The 16,454-nt window shown below is 53.9% G+C and overlaps 1 protein-coding gene across 4 annotated transcripts in view; it reads right to left on the bottom strand.

The window, feature by feature from the left end:
• The window catches only part of PAX3 (paired box 3), a 118,479-nt gene extending 102,525 nt beyond the window's left edge, over positions 1–15,954 (bottom strand). For 2 of the 4 annotated variants that reach the window (XM_017343154.4, XM_002712497.6), the window contains exons 1-2: positions 2,304–2,855; positions 904–1,139 (exon numbers count right to left, since the gene is read on the bottom strand). In XM_017343154.4, coding sequence (XP_017198643.1) covers positions 904–1,139; positions 2,304–2,388 — 321 coding nt within the window. In that variant the 5' untranslated portion in view covers positions 2,389–2,855. Of the gene's footprint in view, positions 1–903; positions 1,140–2,303; positions 2,856–15,784 lie in introns of those variants that run through there. The other 2 variants (XM_089328978.1, XM_017343155.4) reach the window with 2 other exon arrangements.
• Positions 15,955–16,454: the final 500 nt, after the last annotated feature.

The following is a 16,454-nucleotide window of genomic DNA, read 5'->3' as shown; positions in this document are numbered from 1 at the left end:
GTGTCTCTCTAAAGAGGCACAAGATTCTTAGCTCAAGTGAACAGCAGAATAAAATGTCAGAGCTAAGTATCTTTTGGGGGAAAAAAAAGAGAGGATAACACGTGTGGATAATTTCAGAGATTTCTCCCTCCCCCAAAGAATTTCCAAAGACCTTTAGGGAGGTTGCGAGGGTGTCTCGGCAGGGAGGAGAAAAGGGGAGGGCGTTTGGAAACAGCAGGTTTACCAGAACCCTTTAGATTTTGCCCTGTGGCAATTAGAGAGTCACGTAGACCTTTCCCTAAATTCAGAAGAAAAGACAGACCCTATGCTGTCTCCTCCCATTCAACGGTGAGCCAGGGTTGACTTGGCTTTTTAAAAGGGAGCCAGAATAATTTAAGGGTAGCAAAAAACTGCTTTTTAAAAACGAAGTCATAGGTTCATCACCAAGAAAACTCCAGGAAAACGATTTGCACTCCCGGAGCCGAGGGCGGAAGTTGGGAGAGAAACTATCAGAAAACCAAAAGCGGGCTCCTCGGAATCCTTCGGAACAGGAGTGTGCGATGGGCCAGGGCTGGGAATACACTCTGAGAAGAAATACGCAACAGGTGGACGCATGCAGATTGCAGGCTTTAGGGGTTCGTCTGTTAGCATAATTTGATGAGGATTCCAAGGTTCCCGGGTAGTTTTAAAAATGCGTTCTCCCCTTTGCAGAAAGGCATTAGCGTGTGTCAAGGATTTTCGGGCTCTGGGAGCAACCGAATCCCCCGCACCCCCACCCCAATTCCTCACGCGTACGCACGGGCGCACACAGCCGCCGCTCTACAGACTTGGAAAAAGAAAGCCCACAGAGCAACCCTTGCTCCCAGTCCGCTTTTCCCCAACGCAGGGGACCGGGAGGCGGCAGGGCCGGGCCCACGCCCTCACCTTGGGCTTGCTGCCACCGATGGCGCCCGGACGGATGGAGCCGGTCTCCTGGTACCTGCACAGGATCTTCGAGACGCAGCCGTGGGACACGCGCAGCTGGCGCGAGATGACGCAGGGCCGGATGCCGTGGTGGGCCATCTCCACGATTTTGTGGCGGATGTGGTTGGGCAGCGGCCTGCCGTTGATAAATACACCACCGAGCTGGTTGACTCGTCCCTGGCCCAGCGGGGTGGACACTGGGAGAAAAGAGAGGCAAGAAAATCATTCTGGGAGAAGAGGAGGCAGCCAGAAAGACAAACTCACTTCGTTTCTCACTCTCCCGGCCAATCCGCACGTTACAGCCTGGCGCAGACTCCCAGCCTCAGACCTTCCTAAAATCACACGTGTTCAAATAATTAGGCAGAATCTTGTGTGAAGACAGCAATCGGGACAAGATAACTCCCCGGAGAACCTGTCTTTCCTTTGGGTCCAAAGGGTCTTGGCATTTTAGAGCAAGACCCCGAGGCTGCTAGGTGTCGATCCAGAAACCTCCGTGGCCGAGAGAGGCTCCTGCAGGCCCTAGCTTTGGTGGCCTCCGCTCCCTGAGGCACTGGGGCCCGCTGACAGCCCTTGGGGATTTCGGCTGCTGCAGCCCAGAGTCCCAGAGGGACTCCAGAGAGCGCAATCACCTGTTACGCCTTACCACAGAGACTGCGCCGGGCAGGCCTCCAGGCGCGCTCTGGGTGTGACCTGCTACTCTGGACCGAGGGCCAAGGGTACAGCCAGAATCCCCGCTCCGGCGCGCAAACCTCGGGAGCGGCTCGGAAGAGCTCCGACTTGCAAAGCTTTCTGCCCCTCCGCCCGCGAGTCCCAGAAATCCGCGGCCGACTGAAAGTTGGTTCCCAGTCAAGGGACAGAAACTTCACGATGCCACTTGGGATAAACCGAACTCTGACTGATTCGTGAATACTAAAAATGCCAGTGTCAACGGCCGGCAGAGCATTAGCCAATCCCAACTTTGCACGGCGAAGAAATTCTTCCCGCACTAACCAGAGTTTCACGAAAGCGGGTGCAGCCGGGACAATTTTGAGGCGACTCTGGCTGGACAGAAGGCATAGAAGTCGCTTCTAGGGCCCAGAAGCCGTTTCACTCCTTCCCCACCACGACATTTCCAAAACAACGCTGCAAAGTGGACCCGGCCTGGTGCAGGCCTGGCCGCCAAGCTCCGCAGGGCTTGGCCGAGGGCAGCCCCGCGCGGGGTTCGCAGAGAGAAAAGCGCCCGCAGTGCTACCACTTCTTGGGGTGGGGAGTGTCCGGGGCCCTGGCGCCCTGGGCGCGCCGCGGGGGCCGGTGGAGACCTAGAAGGGATGGAGCGGTTGATCCCAGGCCGGGATCCGGCCGGCGCACGGGCCCTCCCTTACCTTCCAGCGGGAACCCGCTGCGCGGGTAGTTCTGCCCCGGCCCGGGCCGCATCATCCTGGGCACAGCGCCGGCCAGTGTGGTCATCCTGGGGGCAGCTTCGCTCGGAAATTATATCCAGGTGAAGACGAAACAGCAAGGCGAGCGGAGCGCGGGTGACCCTCGGGAACTCTCCGCAGCGTGAAAAGCCCCTCCCCAAAAAAGGCTGGAGAGAGAGAGAGAGAGGGAGGGACGCGGGGAGGTGGGCGGCTGCTCGCTCTTGGTCCAGAGGCTCGGGATGGAACCCGGGAAAGGGGCGGGCGGCGAGGCCCCAGAGTCCAGGATCCCGAGCCCAGGGCGGAAAAGTTTGCTGAGAGTCAGGGCGAACGGCCCCGCGGCTGGGGGCGCTGGAAAGGGGGCTCAGAGCTCCACGAGGAGTCGGAGAGGGGTGGGGTGGGGGTGAGGCAGGAGCGCGGCCTGAGTCTCCTCCCGTCGTGACACCGAGTGCGGGGATTCGGGCTCGGGAGCATTTATTAGTTCTTTCACCCAAAGCTTGGTCAGGAGCCCTGAGCTGCGATTGGCCGACGGGGAGACCGTCCCGGGTGGCGGAGACACGCGCTGATTGGGCGACAGCGGCCACTTTCTCTTCCCATCCCTGGCGGTGCCGAGGCCTGCACCGGCCCGGAGAGGAACCTGCGCTGCGCCCCTTCCCCGGGAGAGAAGGGTGGACCCGTGCAAACCGGGAGAGGCAGCCCGAGGGTGACGGCAGTCTGGGCGGGTGGAGAGGGGATCTCTGTCCGCCTCCTTCTGCGAATGTCCCTCTCTCTCCTTGACTTGCTATTTATCGGTCTCTTTCCGTGTCTCTGCGTGTGTCTTTCTCTTACTCTACTCCTCATTCTGTCTCTGTGTCTGCTTCTCTCTCGCTCCCTCGTTTTTCATTTTCGTGGCTTGCAGCCGCTGGAGGAAACACAGTTCCAATGAGATGGCACCGGCTTTCCTTCCCGGGCTCAGCGTCCGGCAGCCTAGGCCGGTCACGGGTTCTCCCAGTGGGGTTCCTCTCAGGAGGAGTCCCGGGACTATTACTAACCTGCTTTTGTCTTCTTACTTTGAGGGCGGGTTGGCGCAGAGAACCAGGGGCTAGGCCCCAGGATGTGTTAGTTGAAGGTTAGGGATGGATTGGGGGGGGGGGGGCGGGGAGAAAATCGTTCTCCTCTCCCTGATTTGAAAACTGCTCTGGGAAGCCCGGGGTTCGCAACGCACATCTCCGATGCAGAGATGCGCCTATATGTTAAAGTTTTGCCCGGCTGCAGCGTTTGTTCTCAGGAATTTATTATGGCATTCAGACGAAACTGCTGGAAAAATAAAAGGAGCGGGGGTCTTGGCTAGGAGCTGAAGTGTCCCCAGCAGGATGTGACGCCAGGAGTGTTGTAAAGACTGTCTGTCCTCAGAGAAGGTAGCATTGTGCATAGCCTTTTATTTATAACTTGGTAAGTGCCAGCGAACTGGCCTCCTTGACACCCCCGAGTGCCAGCCCCGCGCTCTGCACTGCGCTTTATTCGCTTGAGTCTATTCAGGGACTGTCACTCTGGGGCCGGGAGGTATTCAGGGCCTTAATCAATCAAAAGGATGAGAATCGGGCAGGTTTTTCCCTTTGAAATAAAGGAAACAATGACTTCTGGGCTTCAAGTTCCCCCTTTTGCGGAGTTCTCCACCCCTCTCTCTGTCCCTCCTTCCCCCTCCTCCCTTGACAGTTTTGACATGAACTCGGGCCCCCAACCCTACTTCTCCAACTCCTAATTAAGGCAAACTCAGAAGATGGTGTGTGTGTGTGTGCGCGCGCGCGCGCGCGGAGGAGGGGGGTGGGGAGAGTGGAACTGCTCAACAGGTCACACGTTAGTCATTTAAAAACCCTCTCCAAGTGGAGCAAACAGACCAGCGTTGGTCCGCTCCCCTGACGTCAAAAGGCTTGGTTGGCTCTCGGAGCAGCTGAGACAGGCCCCTGGAGACTTCAGAAAATGCCTGAAACCTTCCCTCCCACCCATTGCTGGGGAGGGAGTGCAGAGAAGGGGGAGGCAATTCGCATTCATTGTACAAAGTCAAGAAGTTGCTTAAAATGAAGCTCTGTTTAACCTGGTTTTACATGAAATTATTCAACTGTCAAGGGGGAAAAAAGTTCTCATTTCCTTCCTGAGGACTGGGGATCACCAAATACAGCATTTTGGATGCTAGGCTTTTCCCAAGTTTTCTGCCTCCCAAGGGTTGAATGGAGCCCACAGAGCACTGGCTGGGGTTCCCAGTACTGTTGGGGAAGGGAGGTATTTCCAGAACTTGTTAAGAGGCAAATGTAGGCTTACCTCTCAGCTGAAAAGAACCCCAGACCTGCACGTGCCTGGGCAGTCGCTCAGTGTGTGTGTGTGTGTGTGTGTGTGTGTGTGTGAGTGGCTGAAGAACGTCTGGGGCTGAGTCTTATTTGTTCTTGAACCAAGGATGGGTATCCCGGAGCTTTCCCGCCAGCTCCTCTTTGCCTTGGAAGCCGGCAGATCTGGGAAGAGATGTGCTTACTGCAGACCACAGGCAGGAGAGCCGGCTGGACCCTGGAACGGAGATTCTACTGCTTGAGTTGTGTCTCCAGTGCCTATGAGTGCTGGTGCAGTAGCACTCACAAACTCGTGCCACTTGCTATGAAATGGTACAAATGTTGGCCACCAGCACCTTGGCAGCTTGGGAGCCTGAAGCTCCAAGGTCAGAAGGTGACCTATTTTTGTGTCTTTCCAGGGCCTCTCCACTGCCCAGTTCTCTGAGGTCTATATGGACTCCCAGACTCCAAGGAGAGACTGGTGGGCACCCTTGGGATCTGCACTGCTGGTCCATTTGCATTTCTAAATGCCCTGGGAGTTCAAGATCCCTGTGGCTGGTATCTCCTAAGTCCTACGTACACTGTTGGTCGAGGCTACCCATCAATAGCACCAACCCACTGCCAGATCAAACCAGACCCCAGAGCCTGGGACTCTGAAGAACTACATGCAACAGATTGCCAGAGGATCAGCTAATTCCTGACTTCACAGACTGGTTTTGAAGGACGACACAGCCTGGTTCCATACTCTCAGCTGTCCCTTTGCCTCTGAGGCGTGCTCACCCACCCTTAATTCTCGCCAAAGTCTCTGAGGAAGCAGAAACCACTCTGCCTCCAATTCTCTGCAGCTGGAGGTCTCCACCCTGTCCACTTTTCCTGTCAGGAGCCTGAGTAACCCTTGAGGTCCTGCGCCGAATCTGGCTGCAATGCAGACACTAATTGGCAGCGACCATGCTTGCAAGGCAAGGGCCAGAGGCATGCAGCCCTAGACCCACGTTTGGGAGGAAGCGTGATTTCCACGGGCTGACAAATTACCCAGACAGCATCCCTGAAAGTCCCTAAGACAGTTTTTGTGAACCAGCAGGGCATCCACCTGCTTTATCGGTGGACATGCAAAATGAAACCGGAGCTTTGAGAGCAACAGACACTTTTGACAAAGGAAGGAAGGGAGGGAGGAAGGAAGGAATAAATAAATAAAGAAATTAAGAAATAAGGAAATTAAGATAAGAAGGAAAGAAGGAAAGAAAGAAAAAAGAGAAAAGAGAGAGAGAAGGAAGGAAGGAAGGAAGGAAGGAAGGAAGGAAGGAAGGAAGGAAGGAAGGAAGGAAGGAAGGAAACTTGGTGCTGCCCCCTCTCCTCCTCTGCTCCCAGTTGCTGTGACATCTCAGGTAAACTAGATCACGATCTATCTGGCTATGCAGGCCTGGGTGGAGCACGCCTCAATGGAAGGCACGTCCTCCAGCTGGTTTCCACGTAAGCATCTGTAAACCCAGTTAGGTGGGCTTCTGCCAGAGTTCCACAACTCTGGCCAGCGCCTTTCATGGCCCCTGAGCTGATGGTGCCCCTGAGAAATGACCTCACTTCCAGCCAGACACTAGTCTTAAAAACAAACCATGATCCATGCAAAATAATGTCTCTGACCTTGTGTGTGTGTGTGTGTCTGTGTGTCTGTCTGTCTGTGTGTGGTGGGGAGAGGTGGTGGTGTCTGCCACCCAGGCCTTTCCCCCACCACCCCCGCAGGAAGGCCGAGCTCTGACAGGTTGGCGTGGTCGGGTATGGACTTGACACAGATGTAGTTGCAGGTTGGGCAGCGCTGAGAACCCCACCATCCCACAACCAGGGTGCCTCGCTGGCGGGGAGGTTCCGGATCCCAAGCCTCCTGGCCGGAAGCGAAGATAACGGGTTGGTGAATGCGCGGGTTAAACCCGTGGCCCAGCGCAGCCAACGCCTCGGCGACCGTCACCAGGCCCCCCGCAGTTATTTGTCAAAAGCATTGGCGCCGCTATTCTCCCGGACGGAAAATCAGTCGGGATGAGCTCGGATTTGGGAGTGGATGAGGATCTGGACGCTGCATTGAAATGCGGTGCGGGTCAGCCTCAATGGGTTTGCCCCTGCCGTGCCCCTGTGACGGAGGCAGCCGCCAGGGAACGTGCGAGCCGGTTCCCAATAAAAAACATATGGTTTGTGGGAAGAAAGGAAGGAGGAAGAAAAAAGCAAAGGGAGAGAGAAGGGAGAGGAAGAAGAAATATGTAAGAAAAAAATATTTGAAAGGCAGTGAGGGAGGGAGAGAACGAAATATAGAAACTTGCCTTCTGTGGATGTTTGTGTCTAAAAATCATTTGTAAGCAAACAAGGCAAGCAAGATGCCAGAGCCCGGTTCTGCAAGAGGAAAGACCTCTTTGAAAAATAGAATAAGTCCTCTATATTGTTAAAATAATGTTCTGGCTAACTCGGGAGGAATTTGATATTTGAAAGAGAAACCTGCATCTGCGGTGCCTGTGCGTACGCACGCACGTGCCTGGGCAGTCGCTCAGTATGTGTGTGTGTGTGTGTGTGTGTGTGTGTGCAGGTGGGCAAAGGTAAGGGGCCCTAGCCAGAGGACTGACTGGTCATGGAGCAGCTTGGCCTTTGGGGAGGTGGGAAAATTGATTTGTGCAAAGGCCGGAGAGTCTGAGGTGGGGCGACAGCAGAGCTGGGGAACAGAATGAAGAAAGCGGAGAGGGGTCTGTTTATCCTGCGAGCAAAAGGTAGGCAAATAACCACTTCCCCGGGGAATCTGAGCACACGAAACCGGGATGGCGACTGTTTGGGCAGCCTCCCGGGGAAGGAGCGGGTCGCTGCGCCAACCGGTCTTCGGGTAGAATCAGCCCAGGCCTCTGCTGCGGCTCCACGGGGCCCTAGCGCCGGAGCCGCATAGTGCGTGCTGCCTGCGTTTCTCAGCCTGGATCCCTTCCCAGCCCCGCAGGAAGTTTCTTCCGGAGCTAGATTTCAGCAGGAGGGACTGGGGAGGGGGTTCCGCAAGGATCGAGAACAACTGGGAGACGAGGGTTCAAACTTAGGCTTTTCCCGCTGAGCTTGGAGCCGGGGCACCGTGGAGTCGCGCAAGCCCGAGGCGGCGGACGGCAAGTGCGCCCAGCATCCGCGGTCCTATTTAAAAACGCGCCTGGAGCCAGAGGCTGCGCAGCCAACCGAGCGGAGTAAAGGCAACAGGTGGAAGAGGCCGGGATTTCCAGGAGCCAAGCCAGGCGCGATCTGGCCGCAACCCTGGAGGGCGCGGGCGGGGGGCTGGAGGAAGACTTTAGGAGCCTTGGTGCGCCCACCTGCCCCCTGGAGACCTTGGTCCCTAGCAAGGCGGCCCGGAGAGCGCCTCACGCACAAACCGGGGAACAGGCAAGGGGCCCGACTTGGGACACATGCTCTCCTGACCCTTCACCCTTCTAAAAGCGGTGTGTGTGTGTGTGTGTTAGTGGGTGGGGTGGAGAAGAAAGAGAAAAAAAGAAGGGGGGGGGGGGAGACTGGAGGCAAGATCTCTACCAAAACAGGACGCCTCAGCCCTTTGAATCTCTAGACATAACTGGCATTGAGTTCCCTCCTAGGAAGACCTTAAACTTTATTCTTTGTCTCCACCAGGAAATCAGTCGGTTAAATAGTTTCTTTTCCCCAGATGAACATATAAGCCAGTTGTAGGTTTTGGGGCAAGGGGATGACTTTGGTTTGGAAGCTTGGAAATGGCAGAATCGTGAGGAGAAACCTTAAAAACACGAAAAATTCTAGGACGCCGAAACCTATCTGAAGGAGCCGGCGAGGTACAGCGATGTGGTTGGAGGGAGCACCGGGCGGAAATGCCCTAACCGACCGCGGGCCCGGAGCAGTCTCGCCGAAAGCCCCTTGGACAGCCAGCGCACGGCGCAACCTTCGGTTCTGGCCCCTTTGCCCCGGAAGACCCCGTACGGGGCATCCCCGCCCCCCAGGACCCCAGCACCCAGTCGGGGCCAGGAGTTAAGACAAGTAGCCCCAAGAGGAACGAGCTTCAGAGAGCCTTTCTTCTTTTCTAAACGAAATCTAATACTATCTGGCTGCAAAAATATATATCACCGGCCTTGAGTCTGAAAGATTAACATTTGGATATGCAGGAAACGTAATCTGCATGGCTAATTGATTCCCAGCGTATCAGTTTAAAGGATAAAGATCGATATCTGCATGATGGATATTGTATTAATAGGGACATAAATAAAGGCCAAAGAGTCGTTACCGAAACCTTTGAAGCCGCGGCCCGGTTCTCGGGCCCTCCACCGGGCCGCCCCCACCTCCCGACCACCAGCCCCTGCTGGGCCGAAGGCACTCGCTCTTCTCCTTGGTGGGGGAGTCTACGGTTGAAACTGGGGTCTATTTCAGTACCCCGCGGAGGCTCAACGGAGAGGCTGCGCTCCACTCCCCCCCCCCCACCCCGCCCCGACCTGGGCAGCAGGTGGATGGTGAGGCGGGAAGAGAGAGTGATGTTTTGTCAAAAAGGTACCACTCCCGGATATTCAGAAATACAGACATGAACGGGCCCGGGAGTAGATTTTCAGCCTTCTCGGAAGGTGCCTGGCCTTGTGGACTCAGAGCCTGCTATGCTTTTCATCTCCCCACGGGGCACGGACGGAAGCTCTGGCCAAACCCGGGATCGGTGATCTGGGCTCCTCCATAAGCGTCAACGGTTAGCAGAACCGGGGGCGCGGGTGGAAGCGTGCGAGCTGGAGAGTGGACACCCGCCAGACCCAGAAGTATCCGTTGTGAGGAGTAGGCCCGCCGAGAGGGGTGGATGCAGGAGAGCCGGGGAGGGGATGAGCCTGGTAGACTGCGGGGCGAAGGAGCCGGGAGAGGTACATGTGAACCAAAGGAGAACGCAGCAGCCTGTGGATTGCCAATTAGTCTTGGGTCCCAGTGGCTGCCTCCACCGCGGAGCCCGAGATGCCGAGGGAATTTTCCAAATGCAAATAAATCACCATTCGCGCTCCCCCTCCTCCATTAATTAAGAAGGACGTTTCGACAAAACGGGCGTAATCTTTATTAATTACGCAGCCCTCAGTGCGGCGCCGTTCGCATCCATCACGCCCAAAGCGGAAAGTGCAAGGGCGGGGACTGGGGTGGGGGGGAACGGGGGCGCCTAATCTTTTCCCAGAGTGCGTTTGCAAAAGGAGCCAAGGTGCCGGCTTTTTTCTTTCTGGCTCTCGGTGTAGAGGCGGTCAGAGGAGACGCAGCTCGCGGGACTGCTCGTGGAGGCCTCTGCAGCGCGTCCTCCCGCCAGCGCTGAGAGCCTCTAACGCACCTGCAAATGTCCCCCCACTCACGCAATCCCCTATTTGGGCACGCGTACGTTTACACACACACCCAGAGAGAGAGAGAGAGAGAAAGAGAGAAACTCGCACCCTGTGCGAACACATCCCACAGTGTATTCCCTCCGCTTGTCCCTCTCCGGGCCCACACAGCTCCAGCCCCCTTGCTTCCCCTTGGAACGCTCCAAAGTGGAGGCTCAAATCCCGGCTGAGCAGCCATCTGGGGAGATTGAATTTATCCCTGGGGCGAGGCGGCCGGCGGAGGCTGAAAACCTAGTCCAGTCGGCCGAGGACTACCCGGAAAACTGCCCAAAGGGTTCTGCGGTGCGGCAGATCTTAGAAGCTGTCCAGGCGGCCTCCTCCCAGTCGCCAACGGCACAGCGCACCAGCGCACTGCGCAGGTGCGTGTGTTGGGGGTCGGGGCACACGTTCAGTTTTGGGCGGAGAGCCTCGGTGTTGCGAGAGGGAAAGCTGCTGGAGGTAAGGGGGAGTGTAAATGCAGTTTGCAGCGGGCACCCCCTCCGTCCTCTCATCTGCGGGAGGCAGGGACCCGGAGCGGATGTCCCAGGCACTACCCTTTCCAACCCGACAAGGTCTGGCCTCTCATCCTGAGCTTCCTCTCTACCCCTACCTCACTCACCCAAAATTACCCTGGCAGATCGTGGGTTCTCTGTGACCAGAGCCTGACCCATCTGAGAATCCTCCACTCGAACCCCTAAAGGATATTCTACCGGATTTAAGAAAGGCAAACAAAGTGGGGGGAGATGGGGGAAACTCATTTCAGGGCCCAAGCCCAACAGGGCAGTGCCGTCTCAGACCGTAGCAGAGCAGGTGGGAGCTGCGCAAGTGAGCGAGAATCAGATCCCGAAGGACACTGAGCCGCCTTCTGGCTGACTGTCCTGAATTTAAACGCAATTGTAATAGCGGAGTCAAGTCTGGCGTCGGAGGTTGCGTCCTCCGCCATCGCTGCCATAAAGGACTGCCCCTTGCGTCTTATGTGCGCTTGACTGGAGGGCCTATGGAGCGTCCCCAAGAGGCGGAAAGTCGAGTCTCGAAAGCTGAGCTCTCTCCAGAACTGCTGAGCCCTGTCGTGCAGCCTTGAAGACCCGGCGGCCTATGGAGAAGCCTGCGTTGCTGTGCTGCATTGGGCACAGAGCAGACAGGTGCGTGGGCTAGCCTGAAACCAACACCCTCAGGGCTCTGGCAGCGTCGGAAGCACCGCCCTCTTCCCTACCCTTCCCTGTTGCCACAGCTCAGCACACCCCAGTGCCCAGAGTTCTTCGTCAAGCATTCATTCATTCCTTCACCACCTCTCTAAGTTTTCATCAAGGGCTCAGGCTCATCTGCTCTCAGGTCACCTGATTACTTTATCTAACTCCTCCTCCCCTGCTAGGTGGTCAGACTGACCTGTCTCCAGGCTTCTCCCCTAAGTCGACTGCAGTGCTGGCTCATGGTTTTTCATTCTGTCCACTGAAACATATGGGCTTCGATTAAGTGCTATTCCAAGTGCTGCGGCTACATTGCTAAGTCAGTAAACCAAATAAACCATAGTGGCAGAAAACCATCCATCAATGATTGTTACCAGGAGAAGGGTTGTAGGACTTGGACTCAACTCTGGGTGGCAGTCAGAGGTGGACTGGTATGTATGGCTGGGGTATGGGTGAGGGCGTTCTTATTTAGCCAGGGAGGTGTGCACAGGCTCTGCAGAGATAGTTTCTTGCAAAGAAGGGAGTGGAAAGCAGCATTCCCTAAAGGCAGGACAAGAGCAAAAGAAGGGAGTGAAGGAGCCAAGTTTCTCCGACACCTGCAACCCCTGTACTATGCACCCAGCAGCCTGAGGTGCTGGCAAATTGGGTGGGCTCTGGGTACCAAAACACACCGATATGTTTTGCATGGAAAGAGGTGGCTGCTGGGTCCTTTTGGGGCCAGATATTCCTCCCAAGATTCCTCCCTATCTTCCGCTCTGGCTAGTGGAGGGCAGACAGGAGTACTGAACACTCCTTCCAACAAACTTATGCTTTCTTGAGCTCTGTCCCTCCCTCAGCCTCCTGGAGTAAAGTAGATGTCATTGTTGGCCAGTCAGAGGCTTGAGGCTACCAAATTTCCTCCTTTCCTGTGGTTATAGCTTAAAAATCCAGGGCTGAAAATAGCATTTTTATTGGATAGAAAATGAAGGCTTGCCTTCAATCCATGTCCATCCTCTCCTGGATCTGCCTTGTTAGTCCCCAAAGGAGGAGACTCCCTCCAAGGCTGGGGAACTGTTGGGCAAGTTGAAGGCACTGTGTTTATTCCTTCTGGGTTATTCCTGACACCTGTTATCATGGGAGGTGGCAGAGTGAGGGGGACTCTTCCTCCCAGAGCATCCAGAAGTGCCCAAGATCCTGAAGAAACATCTTTCATTGGCTGGTGGTTTTGTGAGATAAATAGAAATGGAACCAGCAAGGACATTCAGGAGAGAATATCTTCACAAGTTATTGATATGAAGGCTTTGAGAATATGTTTGAATAACTTCAACATTTGGGACCAAGATATGGAATGGATGTAGAGGCAACAGATCACTATGCAGAAACACTGCTCAGCTAGAGAGTGATTGTTTCTTGTTTCAGAAACTGTTGATCAAACAAAGCCCCAACATACCTCAGAGCAGTTTAGGAGGGGATTGAAACAGAAAAGTGTAGCTATAGAAGAAGGGGAGAGGGTCTATATGGAAAGAAAATCACCATGACATCTCCAGACTCATGCTGTCTATCTCCAAAGCAGAAACCCCCTCCCCCACCGTGATAACAGACACCAGAGATCCACCTTTGAACAAGGTCTCATTTGTTGATCAGTGTGTGTATGCTCCACTTTTCAAGTTGTGGAAGAAGCCTCAATTTCAGAAGAGTGAATTGTGGTTTCTCTGGGGGAGGATGACAAGGAGGACAGGGACCAGACCCTGGGACACTGAGGAGCCAAGGAGCTAGTCACATTGATAGGCAGAAATTAAAGAAGTTTTCTGAGCTTAAAAAGGCAGGGAAATAGTCTCAGAATGTTTGGGTTTAGAGATAGAATAAGAAAAAAGAAAAAGAAAACTCAGAGAAAGGATTTCTCCAAACTGAAAAGGGACAGACTTCAAATACTAGAACACCCCTCTACGATATTTCTGATGATTTGAACCCTAACTGATGCCTCATAAATCAAGGTGAGTTGATACTGGGCAGCCTTGGGTGAGTCCTTTTGATTTGAAGAACACATTTGCACTGAGAGAAGAAATCTAAACCTTTTACTCTTCTAGAATATGTCAAGGAGATACTTGTATATTTGGAGGAAGCAAGAGCTAGGGTATTGAAATTAGGAAGAAGATATTAGATGGGAAAATACTATAGTTACAGTCCTACTATGTGCTAGACCCTTGTACCTCATATTGCCTTAAGAATAATTCTGTTTGGTTTGCTACCAAGGTTTTAAAATTTATTTATTTTAAAAATAATGTGGAGATTGGACCTTGCCAGCACAAACATTGTAGACAACAAAGTCATGAGAGTAAGTGTGGTTGTGAACAAAGTGAACACTTGAAAAAATCCTCTAAAAAAATAGAGGCTATGGACGTGTTAGGGCAGAAGGCTCGAAGAAAGGAGCACTCCCTTTGCACCAAGCTGCCAAACACTCTCACATGGCAGCTGTCCTGGTCTCTGTCCTGTGAATCAGACCATTCTATCTGACTTCATCAAGGTAGTCAATGTCCTAGAATTGGCACATTGAGAGCTCAGAGAGCCTGGTTTTCCTAGGTCCAGTGGTATGGGTTCTCCACCCAGCAAGCTGAACAAACTGTCTCAGGAGTCTTGTGGAAATTAGGATGTGGTGACAGTGCTTAACAATGGTGGTGAATTATACTACTAGTAGCATATATTTATTGAATGCTTAGTTCATGTTGGCACTGTTCTCAGTATATTATAAAGATTCACTTATTCCAACAACTGAGTTTTGAGAGTGAGAGAGGGCTCCCATTCACTGGTTCATTCTCCCAAACACCCACTAAGTCTCCCACCTCCAGCCAAGAACTAAATCCAGGTGTCCTAAGTGGGTGGCAGGGATTCAACTGCTAAGCCATCACCTGCTGCCTCCCAAGGTATACATGAACATGAAGCTGAAATCATGAGTTGAGGGAGATCAGAATTGAACCCTGGCACTCGGATATGGAAATAGGAGATGCAGTTGTCAATAGCAAGTATCACAGGGTCAAAGCCTGCCTCAGTGCTAGGATTTAAATTCAGGTCTAAGTCATGTTGTCAGTGGGTTCAGCAGAAAGCCCTAATTTTCATCATTGAGATCAGACCCAGTAGGAATAACATTTGAAACCTACCTAAATTCTCCACCTCTCACTGTTTGCCTTGTTCCAACTCTAAGTAAATTTCAACAGCACTTGGTTACCTTTAATTTTTCTGCTAGGCACCGACCTACCTTGTTCTGACAGAAAAGAATTTGGAATTGAATTCTGCCTCAATTCCCCTTTGAAACACATTCAATTATATAATCCTACTTTTAAATGTTTGTTTTTTGTTTTTCTCCCAGGGAGATTCATTGGTCTCTATTTTCCGGTTGAAGAACCTGAAACACTTTAGCATCATCCCTGATGCTAATTTGGGCGGGACAAGCCATGGTAGGCGGGGAATATTTGCAAAGAGAACTCCAGCTTCGCGTAGTCCCCTAGCTGTAGCGGTTACGCTCTAGGTCTGCAAGGCGGAATCCTCCCGGCGTCCCGAGGAACCTCTGTGGAGTGCGCCTGCCTCCTGGAGATGTCGTGGAAGGTCTAGGGTAAGGACAGAGCGACTGCGGAAGCCGGTTTTGGGACCCTGGGCGGGAGCATGCAAGCGCGGCTCTTTGGTACGAGCTGGGAGGAATTTACAAACGGAACCCCCAAGACTCCCAGGGTGTTTGCAATAGAAACCCCACGCTTGGTGGTGTCAGGGGCACACCGACTCGTCTGGCCCCTCCACACCTCCGGGAGCGGGGGAGGGGGGGTGGGGGGGTGGGCGGGGGGGATGGGGAATGGGAAACTCTGGGTTCAGGGAGCGTTTTAGGGAGCCGCTGGGGGCTGGGATTTGCGAATCCCTGCTGCGGGGCCCAAAGCTCGGGACACACCTCGGCGGCCTTGAACGCGACTGCCTGCGGCGTGCGTGCCGCTGCGGCCGCCGCGCTGCTCCTAACCTACTTATTTGGGGCACCTGTACCGCTTTTAACAGCAGACCGGAGCGCGAAGGTGGCAGGTGGGCGCTGGCAGCCGCCCGTGGGGCAGGCAGGGGTGTAAAATCACCATTTGGTCTAACATAACGCCCGTCACACCCTGAAATCAGGAGGATGAGGATCAGATTCCGTACAAAGACGAAACAAAAACAAATAAGCTAAGCAGAGATGTTGATCGGGTGGATACCGGGACTGCCTTTTCCCGCCCTGCGCACCAGCCAGGTGCGCTGCGGCCCGTGTCCTTGTCCTTAGATTTCTCCCTGCCTTTCTGGTCTCAAGCCCACAGTTAACTGGGCTGGGAAATGGGACGAAGGGGACAATCTAAGAGTCATCGGCCCAAGGGAGAGGAGATCGCTGAACATACCCTGGGTTGTGACCAGCGTGGAAGGCCGCGAGGTTGAGGGAGCCGGCGCCAACCCAGGCTGAGGGTTCCACGAAGTCGACCTCAGAGCCGCGCCCAGGGTTCCAGAGGCTGTCCTGCCCCCAGCCCCCGGCCGTCGTTGTGGTCCCATGCGCCCCGTGTTCCCCGCAGAATCCCTGAGCTCAGCGGACGCCACGCACCCGCGCCCAAACCGACAGAAATCCAGGCGAACTCCAGTCGCACACTCACCGCAGGCAGCTCCGCCTCCCAGCAAATCCATTGACACCTGGATCCGAGAGCATGGAATTAATTTGCACGCTGAACGGCTACTCCGAAGGGTCTTTTAAAAGCATTTAACGGCTCTCCTAGGGAGCGTTTGAGAACACGACAATGCGCGCTGGATCTGCTCTCGCGCGCGCACCTGTTGGCGACCTGCAAACTAGTTGGGAGTTCCTCTTCGGCTGCCAGGGGCGACCCTTTGTTCATTTAACCTCCAAACTTTCGTGTTTACTCACATGACTGCCAGCAAATCCCCACGTTGTCACCAGATTTTGATCAGATTCTTCGAACATGGAAAACACCTCTTTTGCAGGGGCTAGGAAAGCCCTCAGAAATGGCTTAGGATGGGGAAGGCGCAGCCTCACCCTGCCCATGACAGAAAAGATCAGAGCTTGCCAAATGAGGTCAGACATACTGCATGCATGTATGGAAGATTACCCTGTACCCCGTGAACATGCACGATTATTAAATGGTAATAAAATAACTTTTTTAGTGGTTGAGGAGATAGAAAAGCTAACTTGGTTTGATCTTCCACACTGAGTATGTGTATTGAGTTATCATACTGTACCCCACAAATATGTACAATTAAAAATTTTCAAAAAAATTTAAAAAATTAAAGAGGGATACAAATAATTAGTTA

This window comes from Oryctolagus cuniculus, chromosome 3 (assembly GCF_051225735.1).
Source record: "Oryctolagus cuniculus isolate XC-2025 breed Fujian yellow rabbit chromosome 3, ASM5122573v1, whole genome shotgun sequence".
Lineage (NCBI taxonomy): Eukaryota > Metazoa > Chordata > Mammalia > Lagomorpha > Leporidae > Oryctolagus > Oryctolagus cuniculus.
Note: the sequence above shows the minus strand (reverse complement) of the source record. Positions and strands in the feature narration are given on the sequence as shown.